At 35.1% G+C, this 20,017-nt stretch overlaps 1 protein-coding gene across 5 annotated transcripts in view; it reads right to left on the bottom strand.

Annotated features, from left to right (window-relative positions):
* The window catches only part of ADGRG6 (adhesion G protein-coupled receptor G6), a 96,859-nt gene that overhangs the window by 17,535 nt on the left and 59,307 nt on the right, over positions 1-20,017 (bottom strand). For all 5 annotated transcript variants that reach the window (XM_039346810.1, XM_039346809.1, XM_039346808.1 and 2 more), the window contains 11 exons: positions 19,273-19,409; positions 17,656-17,770; positions 17,394-17,455; positions 16,002-16,209; positions 14,801-14,966; positions 12,540-12,680; positions 10,024-10,152; positions 8,732-8,777; positions 7,154-7,260; positions 3,953-4,080; positions 3,008-3,276 (listed from right to left, as the gene is read on the bottom strand). In XM_039346810.1, the coding sequence (XP_039202744.1) occupies positions 3,008-3,276; positions 3,953-4,080; positions 7,154-7,260; positions 8,732-8,777; positions 10,024-10,152; positions 12,540-12,680; positions 14,801-14,966; positions 16,002-16,209; positions 17,394-17,455; positions 17,656-17,770; positions 19,273-19,409 (1,508 nt within the window). The remainder of the gene's footprint in view (positions 1-3,007; positions 3,277-3,952; positions 4,081-7,153; positions 7,261-8,731; positions 8,778-10,023; positions 10,153-12,539; positions 12,681-14,800; positions 14,967-16,001; positions 16,210-17,393; positions 17,456-17,655; positions 17,771-19,272; positions 19,410-20,017) is intronic.

Genomic DNA, 20,017 nt, shown 5'->3' with positions numbered 1-20,017 from the left:
GTAAACCTTAAGCTGTAGTGTATACACTATAGATAACAATGAATCTGCCAGCTCAACTTGACTCATTTCAAATACATCAAGAAAGAAATAGCTAAACAAAATAATAATGAAGCGCTTTGTATATGATGTTGTACTGGTAAAAATATATCTTACATAGGAACAAGCTGTCTTTCTTCTTCTTCTTCTAGTGTTTCTAATCCTTTCTAGAGCAGATTCTGTGAATATATCATAACACTTCTGGTGGTGAAAAACCTCTCTTCTTTCACCTTCAGTATTTTGCTCTAAGTAGCTGCAGTGGATAAGAGTAGCTATACATACCAGGGGCAGGCAAATGATTATCAAAAGTCTTATAAAGAGTTTATAAAGATTAACTCACTCTTTTAAAGAGAAAGAAGTGATTATATGTAAAGTATTCTAGATACTAATTTCAACTGGTAATAAAGTGTATAAAAGATTCTTCACTGGTGGATAACATCATTTCTTTGCTAAATTGCCGAACGCTAGACCATATGTTACTTTTAAAATAATTTATTAGATTTTAGGGGATATTTAATGAAGAAATATTATAGAAATTGCATTTCAATCTATCTGAGTTCTAAGAATTCAGCATGTCAATAATATGTGGTTTAATGTTCTATTGTAATTTTTTTTAAAAAGATAAAGGTTTCCCTGTCCATTCATGTCCGACTCTAAGGCATGGTGCTCATCTCTGTTTCTTGGCCAAGGGAGCCAGCATTATCCGAAGACATTTCCGTAGTCATGTGGTCAGTTTGGCTATATGCCAAAGGTACTCAAAATACTGTTACTTTCCTACTGAAATAGTACCTATTAATCTACTCGCATTTGTAAGCTTTCTAACTGCTTGGTGGGCAAGAGCTGGGGCAAGGAATGGGAGCTCACCCTGTTGTGCAATGCTTGAGTCTCAAACTTGGACTGTTAGCTTTCCAGCTGTTGTGGCCTGTCAGCTGCCGGAGAACTCCACACCCAACTCAGAGGAGAAAGCACAATAGTGGGCATCGGGCCCAGTGTCAGGGCCAGCTGAAAGCTCTAATGGGGATGAAGGTATGGAGCTGTCGCAGCCAGGGACAGAGGTGGAGCCTGGGCCACCCGCCAGCCCCCAGATGGAAAGGCTGAGACCTCATATCTTGAGGCAAGTGATTCAGGAGAGGAGGATCACATGGGGCCAGTGATTGATGCATGGGCACGGTGGAGGCTGAGGAGAGGAGAACAGCGAGAGGCTATGGGACGGTCTTTGGGGTGGAAGAGTCACCGCTGCCAACAGAGCCCTACCCTCAGCTGTGGATAAAAGGCAGGGGTGGAGACGGATAGGTGTGGCAGACAACTATTCGTCTCCCTGCTGGTCAGCCACTGTTGGTTGGAACTCCTGACTCTTGTTTGGAAACTTGCCGGAGTTTTCCTCGAATCCTGTGGCGCTGGGAGTCAGAGAGTTTTCTTAGCATGTGCATGTGTCTTATATTAGAAAAGAGCCAGCTTGCCTGAAGGACTCTTGCTGCAAGCGTGATGAGAGACTCTGGGTTTTGGGAGACCCCTGCAGAGGAAAAGGGAGTAAGCTCTGTCGTTTGGAGGCAACTAAAGACTTTAATAAGCGACTGTATGAAACTGCTGGCGTTCCTGAATAAAAGGAACGTTGGAGAATTATTGGTGCATCTGTTGTGTTCGTGGAGCCGGGTCAGAACACCAGCTGACAAGCTCAGCGTCTTTAACCACTGAGCCATCATGCCCCCTTCTATTCTAGATTAGTGGTCAGTATTTTGTATGGTACCTCAAAATGGGTGTCAACAATGTAGTTAAATTATAAGAAATCTACTCACAAATTAGTTTACTGCTGTTATTTCATGACTACTTCTTTCTTTCTGTGAATTGTTGCATACTACAATTGTGTTCCAGCCCTCTAATGTTTTTTCATAATTCAAAAATTACAAATGTGAGGGAAGGAGAAAGGAATATGAGTTTTGTTTCATGAACTGTACAATTATTTATTGGAATCACTGTTCACTGCATGTTTTATAAATAAAAGCTGTCCTCCCTTCCAATCTGAAAACAGCACAGATAAAGGCGCAGAAAAACTATATATGATAGCATACTTCATACAATGAATTAACCAATATAATCTTCACAATGCAACATATTTCACTTTATGAATTTCATACATTTACTTTAGTAATTTTTCCTTAGCTTTGTAGAAGAAACAGTTGCTACCATGCTGTGTTAGATTATAATGTATAATGATTATGCTACGAAAATGCTCCTTGTAGCCATGAATATATATAACCCAGATACATAAAATGCAGGAACCTATCCCTTGCTCTCAGTTTCAGTTCTTCTCCTACTTGTATGAATATAATTTCATCAGATACCTTTTTATTTGTAAAAGAAAGCAAGCAAATGCTTCACTGAATGAAAATAAGGACTCCAGGACAGGAATTAGAAATTGGGCTAATAAAAACTCAGCTTTTTTGGCCTAAAGATTCTAATTTTGTTATCTAAAAATAGCTCATAACAATTTGTGAGATTATCAGTTGGCCAGGCTTTTTAAGCCATCCATATGAATATCATATCAACATATGAATGTGTTAAAATTATAGGTTCTACTGTTATATAAGCTCTAAGCAACCACTCCTCTGGCACTTTATCAGTTTCTGTAAATAAGTCATAATAAAATTATGTAATTACATTTAAAGGAAAGAGCTCACTTTTAGGAATAAAAATTAATTGAAAAAAGTTATGGAAAGCCTTATGTGAAATATTTAAAACTTTTAAAATTACAAATGTATCTAGGTAGAATGCCAGAACTTACTTGAGGACAATCCTGCAACTTATAAAAAGTACTAATTTAGCCAAAAATGAAGGCGGAAAGGAAGGATAGAAAAACTAGAAAACCCAAAATAATTCCCATATATCTACTGAACTTCTGTTGTCCCTCTTTGCCTTCAAGAGCTAGAATAATCTAATTTAAAAACAAAAACTGTAAAACAGCCTTACTTACCCCAACCAATAACACAAAATTTTAATATGTATCGTCGAATGTAAGTATTGAACACTTTTACTAGAGCTATATACATATGAACAGCTTCAAGGGCCATCCAGGTGAAAGTTGCCAGAAGAAAGTAATGCAGGAGAGCGGCAATAGCTACACAGAGGCCATCTATGTCAAATGATGCAATCCAACCATCAAGGAGAAAGACCAGATTTAAGCATAGCAAAGCTGTGCTCAAATTCATTAGGATTTTAGAAGGATAATCTCTTCGCAGTTTTCTGGTGATAAATGGATAGCAAAATTACAATCAAGTAAGAATTCCACCCCATTGATTTTTGACATTTTTTTGAATCTCGTAGTTATTTAGGCCATAACAGAACACACAGATGCACTCATTTCTATTGATGAAAGGCAAGTCCGTTTATAAACTTGTGCACTGAGAAAGTAACATATATACATTTGCTTTTAAGTAGTACCTATAGCAAATTGTTTTGTAATTTGGGTTTGATTCTATTTTCCATAGAAACCAGGATATTATCAGGAAGACAAAACTTCATGTCTGAATCTCTAAAATAATTTCAGGTATAATATGGACTTATGTGTGTGAGAGATATATGGGCATGTATATTAGAGAGAGTAAATAAGTAAGAGCTGGATTTTAATATGATATCTCACATTCTTACCTAGTTGAGGAATTAAACAACTATTTAGTCATTTTATTATTAGGTGTCTGTTCTGGCTTGTTTGCAACATCAAAATCACATTCCTGCCACAAATAAAATGTATGTCTTACTGTATCTACCTGCTGAAAGAGCAGACTAGGGATCACGTTTTACTTTTATGACGTTTTCCTGATTTCTCATATTCACGGATCTTGTGACTCTCTCCACACAATGATTAGATTGAAATGTATTACTGTGGTATAATTAAAATTATTATTTAACAAACACTTACTCAAAAGCAATGTATGTCAGAAGAGTTGCAGCAGAAAATATGGCCGATATTCCACAACCAATATATGTTATGAAAGTGAGGACTTTGGTATTTACAGAATCTATTTGTGAAGCTGTTCTTGGCAAATCCTACACAGAAAAAGAAACAAAGTATATAAACTGTTAGAAAGACATTTTTGAAAACTGTTTATTTTCTCCTGTGACAATAACCTAGATGAAAGTCATAGGCAATCTGGCCAAAAGTACTGCCGATGACATATTTAATACTTTGCTGTTTCCTTCCTACTTTTTCTGAAGTCAGAGGCTATATTGTATATCAGTTGTAATGAGCGGTGAATGCAAACCACTATAGTTTATGTCATTTTGTCATGTAGATTACAAAACAGCCAGTAAGCAATCTTTCTACTTGCAGTCTTCTATTTTCTGAGCATTCCTTATAAATCAGGATTTTTTTCCCTCTTTTATAAGTGGAATCTTTTTTTATTAAAAAAAGTCTAGAAAGTTTAACAGTCTTGTCATTTTGGTGTGTGAAAATTTATGCCAGTGTTCTTTTATAGAGCCGTTTGGGAACTTCAGTTTGAGTACTATGTTCCAGATTGGAAAAATGAAAGGAGACAAAATACTTTAAAACTTGGATTTGTTCCTGGGAATAGGGGTCTCCTTTCATTTTCCCAATCTGGAACATAGCACTCAAACTGAAGTTCCCAAACGGCTCTATAAAAGAACACAGGCATAAATTTTCACACACTAAAATGACAAGACTGTTAAACTTTCTAGACTTTTTTTTATAAAGAAAGATTCCACTTATAAGAGGAAAAAAATCCTGATTTATAAGGAATGCTGAGAAAATAGAAGACTGCAAGTAGAAGGATTGCTTACTGGCTGTTTTGTAATGAGATGTTGTTGTTTACTTGTTGATTGGGTTTTTCCTTGGCTAATTATACACTTCTTATATTGTTGTTTATAGATGCTTCTTTTGTAATGTGCCCAAAGTCATCATAGCAAGATGGGTGGCCACATAAAGTGAATAAAATGAATAAAATGCGGATTGATATCCTAAAGATTTTAAGAATACTTTCTTCCACAAGGTCACACATTCATATTATTTCCCCCCAACTAGGCCTCGAATATTAATCAGAAGTTAAACATACAACTGGAATCTTGTGGAAATATTACAAAGGCTAAAAGGAAGGTAATCTTATGTGGGAAAATGGGATTGAACAGATTTCATTGCTATTTCTCAACTACAAAATTTCCCACCTCTACAAATTGCTTTTACTTAATTAAAACCACGGGTCAGATTTAAGAACATGCTATTTGTATGGGATGCGATAGTGATGTCCCTTTAGACTTTCCATTACACAGATCTGACTGAAGATTCACTACAGTACAGGGGTGGACAATTTGCAGTTTCTGTCTACAGCAGGGGTAGGCAAGTTTTTTGACTCGTGGACTTCAACTCCCAGAATTCCTGATCCAGCCATGCTGAGGGGAAAGGGAAAGGTTTCCAAGCTGAGCCATGCTGGCTTAGGAATTCTGGGAGTTGAAGTCCACGAGTCATAAAAGAGCCGAGGTTGCCTACTCCTGGTCTATAGGATCACTTTCTCGGAACAGCCGTGCGAACATGCTTGTAAAAGTGGCCATACCAGAATGTGACTCTTACAGCACAATTACACTCATATCTATTTATACTATTTAGTCTCACCGAGTTCCATAGACTTCCCCCCAGGCAAGTAAGTAAGTACAGTCTTTCCAGCATTAAATATTTCAAAAAAAAAAAAAAAAAATACTGAACTACGATATTGACAGCTTCTGAGGCTGGTGATGTTAACTCTGCTGAAAGAGACAGAAAGTGTTCTATACTAAAGCAGCCACTAAAGAGGTGTAAACATCTGTCTGGTAATGGGCTCCGCTGCCTCATCCTGTCTTAAATGCAGCTGTAAGTTGGGAAGTGTCAGACATTTCTGCACAGAAATATTCCTGGAAGTGTTACTGGGATACTCAAATTAAAGAACTGGCCCCAAAATATTAAAATTTTCATACTGGAATGCTGCCAGGATTCTATAGACTTTTCCCTGTCTTCATTTCTAAAACCTTCACAAAACTATTCGCAGCAAGAGAAAGGACCCATTGAATTTATTTCAAAGAATGATCTCCTTTTTGACAAAAATATGGAAGCAGAATGTAACACAGTCTTGAGAAGGGAACAGAAAAGCTTGCAACATTACTAAGCCTATGGGAGCCATATATTAACTTTGTGGGTTAGGGACCCACACAGAACCATAGGAGGGAAGTAGGAAGGAAGAGTAGGGAAAAACTCATTCTTACATTGTAACCTAGTATTTGAAACCTAGTTTACTTTAAAAAATAATAATTTAAATCAGGAAAATTTTTATGTACCAACTTAACTTTAAACTATAAGAGAAAAATCACCAAAATATCTCAGAAGTTGTCAATATCAAAACAAAAGTTGAAATGGTTACTGAAAAGAGCTCATTGTCAAAAAGTTATCATAGATTTTTAAGAAGTTCAGTATTTAATACATCTTTTCCTTGCCAGCAGATGGTTCAACAGGGCAATTTTTTTTTTTAAAGGAAAATAGCCAGATGAATTCCAGAAAAGTTATTTTCCTAAAACAGCAACAGAAATACAATTCCTGTAGCAGATTCTCACTCTGGACCAGAATATGTAAGAAAATGCAAAATAACTATATATAGTCGTCTATGTTGTATTATTAACTTTTTGCATAGGGATCAAAGCAGAATAAATGAAAGCATATGATGCCTCTATCAATGCTGAATATTGCTGATGAGGATGTGTTTCTCATATGTTTTCCTGTGTAGATAATGTTCAATGATACATTCCCATCTAATGCCTAATACTATATTGTGTGGTATCAAGAATACTACAATTCATAGTAAAAGAATAAAAATGTTTCATGAAATGTTTGGTATATTCAAAAGAAGCTCATTTAAGTAAAATTAAAAAAATACCTCAAGGAAGATAGCAATTTGCGAATGTTAAGATAAGATAACCTTTATTGTCATTTTTTTACTGTAGGCACAACGACACACATCAAAAATGAAATTTAGTTGCCCACTGTCAAAGTGAACACATACATGATAATTACCTAAACATACTATATACAACATATACATATTATATACAACATATGTTATGAATGAATAAGAATGACACTTACCATCAATACACCAAAATGTGTAAGATGATTGCAGAGACAGACAGTCTCATTCTCATTTGACTCTGGAAGTGCATAGCAACCAGTTGTATTCCATCCACCTTGGCCTCCTAGAATAATCAATGAAGGAAATTATTCATCATCATCATCATCATCATCATCATCTTTAATTTTTTTCACGCACATTTTATATGCACAACATATGAAAATAGCTTACAATAATTATTAAAAAATAATGCAGTAGAATAACATAAAATAAAATAAAATAAAGATGATGTAAGCAAAAATGGACAAAATGAAAGAGGCAGACATGATCAAACATTAAACTGCACAGAAATGGAAAGTGTATTAGCAATTACTTAAAGAGTTAAAAAGATAGCCCAGTAAATCTTTGTAAGAAGAATACAGCATTTAATATATACAATGTATTAAGTAATATACTATTCTTTTAAGCTGATGGTACTTAGAAGAAAAAGCTGAACCTCGAATCCCAATCTTATCTGTCCCATTTAAGGGAAGACCATGAACAGAGATGGATATTTTTTATTTTGGCAGGAGGAAAAATCTATATTATCTTAAAATTTACATTGTGGGTAGTAAATACTGCTCTCTTCTATAGTGGTCCCTTCCCTGCTTTATCACAGTTTGGGCAACTAGAACAAATATGATGGAATGATAAAACATACAGTCGATTACTAAGCTGATTCTGCAGGGGTATCTACAGTGACAGTCAACGATGTCAAAATGGCAAGTGTGACTGAGCAACTGAAGCATTGCCAATCTGATGTGTGATACATGACATGCACATTAAAAAAGGGGAGTGCTTCTACCTCAATGGATGACAGTATGCTTCTAAACCTGTTCTAAATGGAAGGATTCAAAAACTGTTCACAATTGCTGTGAATGATTACTAAATACTTTCAGCAAAATGTTACTTTAATATTATCAATCCTTCTAGTTGGCTACACAAAAGCGGACCAAAAAATTATAGATGAAGTTTAACTGTGCCCTGACAAAGGGTATGGACAACTATGTCCCATCTATTTATCCTTCATAATGCATGTTTCATTACTTGAAATAGCTCCTTCAGTGTAAAAATCTAACCTGTGTTGATTTGGATGCATCTCAAAACTTCCAACAACTGCCTTCCATCAACACACCTTTTCATTACTCTAGAAAACAAAGTATCTGTACAGGGATAGTTGCTTGGCTATAATCACTTTCCAGTTTGTATAGGAGAAGTTGCTTAGTTGTAAACACTTTCCAATTTATTTTCTGATTCCTGAGTGTGGTCTGAATTGCAACAAGATTACAGAAGGGGAAAATCCCAAAGAAATACACGGAAATTATTCATCTATAATGGATGGTTTGATTATATCACATAACTGGATTGTATTAAAGAGTTCACCACCAGAGGGAGGCTCAGTGCCACTGTTAGATTAAACTTTTGGACTCTACCTCTTGTATAAATTATTAGTAGATTTGAATGTGAATTGTCTTACCGGTACTGCTAAGTAGATAAAAGTTTTCAGAAATGCCCCATATTTTGCATATCAAAGAAGAGGAAAAAAATAAACTTACTGTTCTTGTTCATATCCCAAAAAACACAAGTAGTATTAGGAGTGTTCTATAAATTAAACAAGCACAACAAAAAAACAAAATTGCATCTCCATTAGGTACATGAATTAAAAAGTAATGTCTTATGTTATTAATTAAGCAAGGAAGCTAATTGTCCATTTATATTTATTTCCATTTATTGTTCTATCTTGTAAACAGATAAAAAACTAAAGAACAAATTAGAAACAATCTTAAATGAGCATTTTCAATTAAAAATCCAAACTTCTGAACAAGCACATTTAATCAGTTGGATAACTACTGGAAAAAAGCAGACACTGTGGAATTTAACCCTTTAGTTCTGTAATGCTCTTCTGAAGAAAATCAGTTTTTCTGAAATTAGTAAGGAAATCATTTGTTGGGAAAAATGCTACATTTTCTAAGACTTTGTAATTCTGTGACTGTCTCAAAGCTGCAAGATTAGAAATTATTGAACTCCTAGTCCTCTAACAAAGAGCGAATGTGAATGAAAAAATAGAAAGCACTTGCAGGAGATAATTGGTGACAATGGATTAAGGAATGGAATCTTCTCTAGCAAAAGTTGATTGTTCTTGAAAATGTTCCTGTATTTCAGGTCACTTTCCTCCCACATAGTGACTCCTAATTTACATGATAGGATCAGCCCTGATATTACTGTTTTGCTTTGTAGATTCACAGCAAGAAAAAGCAGCGAATGCTGCTGTACTTGTCACTATGCTTTTCTTTTTCTCTAATTTCTCCCATTAACAGTTGTGAAAAAGTATAGACATAATGGTTAGTGGATTCCTGTACATTCAATTGGAACCTACACATAGCCTCTCTCATTAGTGAAGAAAAAGGAATGCTAACACATTTCTTTAAGGATATATTTGATGTTCATATGTTTACTTGAACAAGTAGCCATGTAGCTATCATAAACAACTGAGTTTTTTGTGGGATGGGGTCCATGGAAAAACAAAGTTTCTGATTTATGTTTAAGTTATTCTAAGAGTTACCCTGTAACTTTATGTACACCATTTTCAATTCACAAAGGGCAAGAAATTTTACCTTCCCTTTTTGTCCCCCAGCTTTCTGATTTCAGGTTTGATTTTGGAGGGGAAAAAAGCAATTCTGGGGCCACAGAAAATAATTCAGAGTTGCCAATACATGTGTGTTATGTAGAAGTATTTCTGTTTCTAAAAACCATTTTGTTTTGCCCTCCTGCTCAGTACAGACAAATGAACATTTTCCTACTCTAACTTAATTAATTATATTTTAAACAAAAGCTGAAGATCTCTTACCTGGATGTTATCATGTTTGAATGTATGCTTGATTGTAATTTTCACAGCCTCCTTGAGATCACGGATAGTAGTATTCCCCACACTGCATGCTACCACGTAACTGGTTAAATTGGAAGGAGCCTCTGGATCCTTTAGGATATAAATTTAAAGATTCCATAGGAAAACATTATTTTATAAACCCCCATAATAGAAACAAGACTTCATAAATTTATTTCTTCATGTTACCAGAACAAATATTGCTAGTACATAATGCTTAACATTACTTGATTATAAGAACATCCTGTTCATTAATTTAAAAGACTTTTTCCTCCCAGAAAGTCTATTTCCCTTACTGCTGCAATGCGTAATTTTTCAGTCATTCTGAGAAAATGTTTCCCTATTGACATTTTTTGGGAGGCCAACAGGAGTTAATTCACAAACAATACTGATTGATATCCAATGATATAATTAGATTAGTTCCCAATTAAAGATGGAACAGCTTCCTTTTATTAACAAAACCTGTCTTACAGAAAGGAGATCATACTTATCTTCAGTTTTACTATTTTATACATCATCCTATCGCGAATATCCAAAAGGGACATACAGTTTTCAAATCCTGTACCCCTGTGCCCACCCCAAAAATTCAGACATGTTTTCACAAGCTGCCTATCTAAATTATCATTAAATTATCATGCAATTATTTCAGTACACCACTTCATATAAGCCATGGTTTAAACCTGATTTGCAATCTAAATTGGGACTAAGCAAGGATATAGTTATCTTCCAAACTTTATTCATTATATCTTTTGATAAAGAGATGGGAAAGAAAAAGATCTAGTGGTTTGTTAACACTCATACATAACATAATTAACATTTAATGCATCAACAGGGAAGCTATTTCCAGTTTAATGTAGTACTCTCTCAAATAGTATGTTGAGGTTCTTTTTTGGTAGATTAAATGCTAAAAACTCTTATGAGAGTACATCCAAGCTGGGTAAAGCCATCTGTTTCCTTTCCATTTATGCACAACACATACCAAAGGAAGGTGAAAAGTTACCAAAATTGTTTATACTTCTTATGGAGAAGATTGGAAGTCACTTCTTTATATATTTTTCTTTATTCTTACTTTTCTTTTTCTTTCTAATCTTTATATCTTTTTTTCTTTTCTCTTTGCACATTTTACTCTTTCTTCTTTAACCTTTTTTTCATTTGCATTTACTTTACTATTGTAATTGTAATCTTTAATAAAATTATTTGAACAAACAAGAAAGAAGATTAGGCATTGTACCTATCCAATCTTGTACTTATGAACAAATACTCACATTTAAACTGAGTTTACTAGCACCAGAATTTTATTTTGAACAAAACGGATTATATTTCAATCCCATGTATCACTCAGGATTTATTTCTATTGGACCTGGACAATCTATTGTATGAATATGCTGTTAACTGCATATGTTCTTTATAAAGTCTTGAGGCAGATTAATATTACCTATTATTTGAACATTTTACCCAAATTAAATGTAAATGTTTATTTATGAAGACATTTCTTGCCTTTTAGGCATATTGCACCATAAGAAAGCATGCAAAAACAACACAGAACACCAGTAAAATTAATCAAACAGAGTGGAATAATAATGTTTTCAAAATTCTTTTAAAAACCAGAAATAAAGAGGCCCATATGTATTTCACTGAGCAATACATTCCAAGGCTATAAGGCAATTGAGAAGACTTTCTACCCATCAATGTATTATTCAACATGAAAAACAGGATCTCTTTAGTAGATCACAGAACTCAAGAAAGCCCATAAAGATAATACCTGCATATCAAGGAAATATTTACATTTTCTTTTGAAATCCTGCAGTTCTGGTATTCTTTAGCTTCCCCTCCTGTAACTGTGCATTACTTACCAAATAAATGATCAAGACTTGTTTTTTAAATACCAAGGTTAAAAATAATATATTTTTTTCTTTTAATGACCCTGCAATCCGTTGCTTGGGGATGGCGTCAGGGTAACTGACTCGAGCTAAACATTTACTGGATGGATGCTCTTCCTGACATCTATGCAGAGTTCACAGCAGACAATTACTCATTGTGCCCAGAAAGAGAAATATCTGCCGCTACCTAGTATCGAACTCACAGCCTCCTGACTCTGAGTTGAGAGCTCCACCTCTAGATCACTAGGCCACTCAAGGTTAAAAAGAATAAACCAACAAAAATTAAAGCAATGGAAAGAAAAAGAGCCACTATTGATATTTTAAAAAAACTACCCATTAATTACATCAAAATTCACTTCACATCTAAATTGGCCTTTATAGTAGAAAGGTCTTTCACTACATTTGCCATTCACAGAAAGAATCTTCAAAAGGTTTTATCAGATAATGAGCACATAGATGTAAAATGAATGTCATCCTGCTATTCCTCTCTCTAAATATATACATAGGATCATAAAAACAGTACCATCTCTCCAAAATCACAAAGATAAATTTCAGTATTGCTATGTTCTTTACGTAACCATTAAACATATTGATGCCTACCTGGAAGAGTCCATTTTTATTGAAAAAAGTGAATTGAGCCCTGGATATTGCTTCAAGATCTTCTTGACTTAAATTATTTAGCAAACTTGGAGGCAAAGAAACAGTAGCAAGAGAATTTTCTTGGTATTGATGAAAATCAATCTAAAACAGAAAAATGACAAAAAAAACCATCAAAATAAAAATAGAAACTATTTACTATGTTTCATGAGGGAATATACTGGTATTATTTGATTCCTAATTATTTAGTTAATAACAAGTTTAGTCCTTCCTCAGCATTATGAAAATTAATATTATTTTGTTTCAGTTTATAAGATTATGTCCTTATAAAGAAAATTTTAAAATCTTCTCTATTAAACATAAATAGCAATTTAATATTGTTTATTTTTAAAAATCAACATTGATGTTAATTTATTGAAAAATATTTTCATTTAGAAGTTGATATAATTCATGTTTTACAAGATCAACTTATCATTTTTTTCAAAGCTATTGTTTACCTATTTTAACAGGTGGATAATAGTGCTAAATATATTTTGGTTTGCATTCACTGAGAAGTAAATAATTAAGAGAGTCTGTCTCAGCAACCTCCCTCCCAGTGAACCAACAACTACTGTAATAATTGCAATAAGTCCTTGAGCCTACCCTAAAAAGCTGCTCAACTCATAAAACTTAATAGATTAGATTGCTTTCAGCATGGGCCAGATATAATGTTTACCACAGAATAGTACTAGTTTCAAATTCTAATATCTTATCTCAGCCCTTTTATTTAACTTGCTGTTGAATGTTGATGGAACAATATACAACACAACAGTACTGCATAAACTAGCTCAAACCCCTTATCACGTAGGACATAGCCCCAAAGCCTTAAATCAGAGATGGATCACATTCTACAACCTAGAAACAGAATACTGCTTACGTTTCTTGCTGGGAACCACAGAGACTGTGGCCCGCAATGCCATATAACAGTGATGGCGAACCTTTTAGAGACCGAGTGCCCAAAAACCGCCCTGCCCCCAGCTTGCCCCCACTCTGTCCACCCACCCACGCCCTGCTCCACCCTCACCCTGCCCGCTCTCAGGGCCATCCACGGCCTGCAGATCGCCCAGGCAGCCCTGCAGCACCATGGTGGCCATGCCCTCTGCCCATGCCCCAAAGCATCATCTGCTGCCCAGCTGCCATGTGTTTGGCTGTGCTGCTCTGCCCGGGCTGCATCCGGGCGTGACTCTCTTCTGGGGGGGCTGCTGATGAGGGGGCTATGGGGGAGGCAGGGCTGGGGCGACGGCATGTGTGCCCACAGAGAGGGCTCCGAGTGCCGCCTCTGGCACTTGTGTCATAGGTTCGCCATATAACACCTTCAGAGAGACTAGGACTAAATTGCTGATGCTTTATGATGCACACTGTTAAGGCCAAAATGTAACCTGATAGTGCATTCACTATCAAACCCAAGAGGTTCCCCTCCCGTAACTACTTAAAATGACCTTGTAGGAAAACATTCCCAGAAAGCTGAATTGACCCTGGGTGGCGGCAAGGAGAAGAATCAATCAGGAATCTGTGGCCCCAGTAAACCAAATCGTTTCTATTCACTATCTCAAAGATAGTGTGGCTAGCATGCTGACCTAGTAGAATGGGATAAATAATAATGTCACATGGATGGATTTATCTAAAACATTCCACACTGTGTTTGTCGTTTTGTTTGTCTTGTCTTTGCTATGTAGTGGGCCAAAGGTATACAAGCTCTGGTTCTGCTTTTGCTCATGCTTGCTCAGCAAAGAGTCAAAGCTTTGTTGGGAGCCCAGTATATACTGTTGCATGTAAATAAAATTACATTGTGTCTTCAACATGATTTGGTTGCTTTAGGTGAGTCATGTTTTGACAGTAACAATATTTAAGGGCTTAAAGAACTCATTTGCCCTTAAACATCCCATGGGGAAAAAAATCTAACAGGTATTTTGGGGGATGAGAGATGGCAGCAATTTTTAAGGAGTAAAATAGGTGCTTTACCTTGCAAGACATCTTTTTAGCATATAAAAGCCTCCCAAACTCTCCTTCTTATAAACATCTGGCCCCAGTCACTCGAGGGAGTGTTGGAAGCCACAAATGAAATGGTAAGCACATCTGGATTACATAGTAAGCATTGCTCATCCTTGCCTTGAATTGACTAACTTGCCATAAATCACTGAATTAATCAATTACATTCCTGTCAATGTATCTTGCTGGAAAATAACCCTGAATGTTTATACAGTATGCAAATGTTTTTGATATACCTGAAAATCTGAAGCATTGTTCTGGGGACTAACACTGAAGGAAAAGCCATTGAATAAAGATGAATTCAAGGATGAAACTCCAAGTGCTAAGTTTCGGGTTGAAATGTTCATGGAGGGACCTGTAAACTGAATCTTCAATGCCAAGGCATCAATTGTTTTTATAGCTCTAAAATCAAGCATACGTATCAAATTCATTAAAATAATGAGATTAAAAGCACTTTGAGTCTAAAGAACCTTTGCATGCATTAGTAGGTATTATTTTTGGCACAGATTTACCTAACTATAAAAAAAAACCTAAACTACAAAATATTCAGATATTTGTGAGCAAATTCTACTCAAGTACAGTGTATCCCAAATGATGGGAAAGAGAACAAAAATTATATGCAGATCTTCTTTCTTTGCTCTTATCCTTTTTCCTGCTGGAGGAGGAAAATGTTGCTTTTTTTCTCTTAGAATGGTCGTATTTTGAACATATTTTTTAAAATGTAGATTATGACGTTCCTTATTTTTAAGGCCTAACTCTTATTTTTTTAAATTTTGCTTATAGTGATGGGGAAACAATAACTGATAGATACTGGAGAGATAGCCAGGACTTTTGATAGTTGTTGCCCCCACAATACAATTATAACTACTCACAAAACCAGTTGTATCCCATCTATTAGCATGGGCAGAATGGGAGAGAATTTGCAAAAGCTTTATTGGGCACTATAATTTCTATTCTACCACCAAGCTGGGAGCTATGATTACGCCAAACAAACGCATCTCTTTTCTGGGCATCTGTTCCTTTGGATTACATTTGCAATTAAGAGTTAAATTGATGTTACTTGAGCGAATGTGTTACACTAATTTGATTCAAAGAAACACTTTTTTCTTGTATCTAATCTAGTGAATGTTATTGGTGTCACTTGTACATCCTGTCACCTTTTATCTACCTTTCACTATGACTTCTTTTAACTGCTATGATCTTAGAGGAAAACTGGTTTAATATCAAAATAGCAGATTTGCTATCAAGCCCATGAGATGCTAAGGTACTTAAAATTAGGCTTCATTTCTTTAATGATTTGAATAATTCACTTGAGGAGTTAATTATAAAATGCAGATAAAGTTTCACATGGTTTGTATGTCCTTCATGGACTACCAATATATAAACATTTTAAAAAAACTCTGCATAACACTCAGATCCTCTTCCAGTAACACTTACTCGGAAGATGATGCAGCCAATACATTATCAGAACTAGTTAAAATATTAGAAAATATTGTCATCACAGTAGAACCCAAAGATTCATTAATTTCTTCATCATTCACAATTTTTTTTAGTTTCTGGATCACATCATTGACTTTGTCTGAAGTCAACTGCTGCCCTTCTCCTGTAAGATTTAGTAGCTGATTGGCTATGTCAGCAGCATTTTCTGAAAGCACACAAAGAAAGAATATATGCCAGTTAGTCCCAGAAAAAGTTCCTTTCCAATTAATAGCATGTTTATCGAGGATCAGGATGTGTATGTACCTAGTGTGTACTGCTGTAATAGAGCTTCCAGAGTGCCATTAAAAATGGAGATTGGAGATGGCTTTGGACAGTTTGCTCAGTGTTGTTTGCCTCTTTCAGACTCTGCTGGGTCTGATTCTTTCTTTCATTCTTTGGGTTCATATTCATTTGTTCTGCCTATCAGCTAGTATGATTTTGGTGTTGGTGTTGGTTTTGTATTGTGTTATAAAATTCTATCCACTGCTTATGGCACTGCATAATGTACATGGTAGCTGAAATATCTGAGGACAGAGATTAGTTTATTAGTGTTAATATGCTAAATCAGGGGTCCCCAACCCCTGGTCTGTGGACCAGTACCATGCCGCGGCATGCCAGCAACCAATCCGCACAAACAATTCATGGGATGAAGGTAGCACACAAAACTATGCACTCTCCGATCTGTGGAAAAACCTCTCTCCACAGAACCAGTCCCTGGTGACCAAAAAGGTTGCGAACCTCTGTGCTAAATGAATGCCTAAAAGTGTTTAACAAATCTAAAGATGCTCTTTAAAGATGACAGGTGAGAGGGGGAAACAGGCTGTTCTGATTTGATAGCTGCTTCAATTGTATCAATAGACCTATCTTATGGGTGAGATTCTTTATCTTTAAAGCCATTTTTCTGCAGGATGGGAGTCTAGTCCTAGTCAGCGGGACTGCCACCCAAATTATTCATGTGGTGCTACGGTAATAAACAACGGAGTGAGAGGATTTTGGCCAAGTTCCCATGGCCAAATGCTAAAAATATTCTGATTTTTCTTCAGTAGGAATAATAAAAAAAACAAAAACTAAATCTGATAGAATATTCTGAGTAAATTTAAATATTTATGCTATATAAACACATGTTGTTTGCTGTATATATCTAAAATAAACATTGATTGTGCTTTAGAGTCTAACAAAACGGTGCAATTCTTCAGTAAAGCATTAAATAATTTTATATTAATGACTAATATCTAAAAACTTTTCTTGGTGAGGCCCAGAGGTGTTTGAAGCTTGGAAAAGAAATATTTCAAATGGATGGAGCAGATACACAAATACACAAATAGATGGGGCAGATACACAAACCCTTACCTGTGCAGTTTCTAAGATCAGGAATACCCCAATGAGATGTATAATTTTTCAGGTTTAGAAAACTAAGATAGAACAGAAAATATTGGCAATCAATATATGGATGTTTTTATGAAATCACATAGTCCTTCTGTGTTATTTTAAATCCTTTGTATCTTTTGCTTCTTTACTTTTAAAAACCTATATCTGTCACTTTTAAATTATATCCGTAGTATACCTCATCTCAGTCTCACTACTAAGCATCTCGTGATCTCTGAGTTGTTACCATGTTCGTGATGCAATCTGGGTAGAGCTGTCATAGCAGTTAGTGGTGGCAGTCTCTTCTGGCCCGGTTTCTTTCCAAAAGTAATTTAGAGGCTGTTCCTGAGCCTCACAGTTTTCTACAAGAGCAAATGAAAAGCAGTGAACCAACCAACCAACCAACCAACCAAATGAACAAAAAACAACCATTAACACTTTAGCTTCCTAGTAAAAGTTGTTAGACTGATCTGAATGAGTCAGGTTTAATTTTATACCAAGTTATTTTTACTTACAAATACCTAATGCAGTGTTTCCCAAACTTGACAATTTTAAGGCATGAGGACTTCAACTCCCAGAATTCCACAGCCAGCAACGCTGGCTGTGGAATTCTGGGAGTTGAAGTCCACATGCCTTAAAATTGTCAAGTTTGGGAAACACTGACCTAATGGGATGAGCATTTATGAAACAAAATGTACATCACTGAATACAAATGTATTTTCCAATTAGAGACAAAAATCATCTAGAATCAGAGAGAAATTAGTATCCGTGGTTTTTTTTAAAAAAAATCTATACATTTTAAACTAATTTATAATATGATAACTCATAACAAATCAGGAATGTGTGGATCAGGACTGAACAACAAATGATTCCAAATCTCCTTGGATCTGAATTGGTGGCTTGCAATGTGATATTCAAAGCTCATTATGTTGCTCAGTCCTATTGTCTCTAAGTTAGGGTATTGCTCAGGTATTGGCCCATTTTAGTCAAACTAACTCTGATCTGGCTTTGCCCGAATTCCATTACTATTTTGCAGTACTATTCTAGGGCCATTGTCCCAGATGTTAATTCCTTCCCAGATCAGCCACCAAATCCTTTGCATAATGTCCTTGTTTCTTGTGGCATGGGTCATAGGGCACAAGGTACTGAGAATAAAGATTCAACACAAAAGTATACAGAACTTTTCTCAATCATAAATAGTTTTTACTCATTCTGTTAATCTGTGAGGAAACAAGTGCAAATGGTTTCAAGAAGCCTCAGTTTCCCCATTATTTTGTTTCTGCTGTACCGTTTCTACCAGGGCTAAGTTAAAGGTGAACTTGAAGAACATCCGTGAACTGCATGCTTTGAAAATAATTTGGAAAAAGTGTTTTGGATTTCAGACCAGTACAATCAATCTTCTAATATTCATTGAAGCATTAAAGGTATATGTTTTCAATATAATTCTTAATATAATGGCATTTTTTCAGACTCACAAAGGAACCTGAAAAATGACAATAATGAATGAATGAACAGCTCTGCTTGCAATTGTGCATGGTCTGAACCACTTCTTATACTGTAGATTATTTTCAAACCATGAACAGAACTATTAAATCTATTAATTTTGATTTCTCATCTGTTGCAACTGACTTCACTATTTTAATGTCTTCTGCTTATCTGGTCAATGTAGAATAGTTAATTCCTTAAAGCATAGTACAGTACATAAAATTATAAACTGAAACAGTATGTTTAAAATACAGTTACTTGTTAAAACGTATTGTTCTTATACACTAATAGTGATCACAATATTAATATTTGCAATATTGATATTTAATCTAATAGTAATAAAATGAGAATGCAGCAAAAACAAAAACTCTGTCCTTACCTATTGAATGAACTTTCACGTCATGGAGTTTCAAGTTGTCTGTGATATTGCTGTTTTCAAGTTTCTTCCTAATGGTTTGTTCTTCTAAATTTACATTGTCGGTAGAATTGTAAGCTAAAAGAGCACGGACCTCAAAACTGCAAAAAAAAAATGCTGAATCAGAATATAGTATAATAATAAGGCATTTAAATATGATCAGTGTAATTTAATTCACAAAAATAATTAATTAATCAACCAATCCTATTAATGGACTCACCAATTCATCAATTTACATATGCCATATTGGAACATCCTGTTTTCTTCTTATGAGATTTTTTTCCTATGGTATCACAGCTAATAATGAAGTCTTTCTAAAAGAAGTAATCCCAGGAGAATACATGGGGATCGCAAAGAAGACTTGAAATTTCCACTTCTTTTACTTCCTCGTACTTAATCTTAACTAGGTTCAATGTAACAACTAATATTAATCAAGCTCAAAGGAAGCCAACAACACCTAGTTTATTGCTTGTTATAGCATGTTTTAATGATCAGATAAATCAGTCAGTACCAAAGCATATAAAAGTGATATTTAATTTTGCACTATAAAACAAAATTACTGATTTTATTACCCAAAAATACTAGTTCTTCCTATTATCATATTTTTTAAAAATGCAGTTTTAGGAAATAGTTCTATAATACACTGTTAAATGTAACAGAAAGTTTTGTTTGATTAGATTTGCTGTTATTTGTTACAGGAATGGTCATT

This window comes from Crotalus tigris, unplaced genomic scaffold (genome assembly GCF_016545835.1).
Source record: "Crotalus tigris isolate CLP2741 ecotype Arizona unplaced genomic scaffold, ASM1654583v1 scf7180000018030.5226217, whole genome shotgun sequence".
Lineage (NCBI taxonomy): Eukaryota > Metazoa > Chordata > Lepidosauria > Squamata > Viperidae > Crotalus > Crotalus tigris.
Note: the sequence above shows the minus strand (reverse complement) of the source record. Positions and strands in the feature narration are given on the sequence as shown.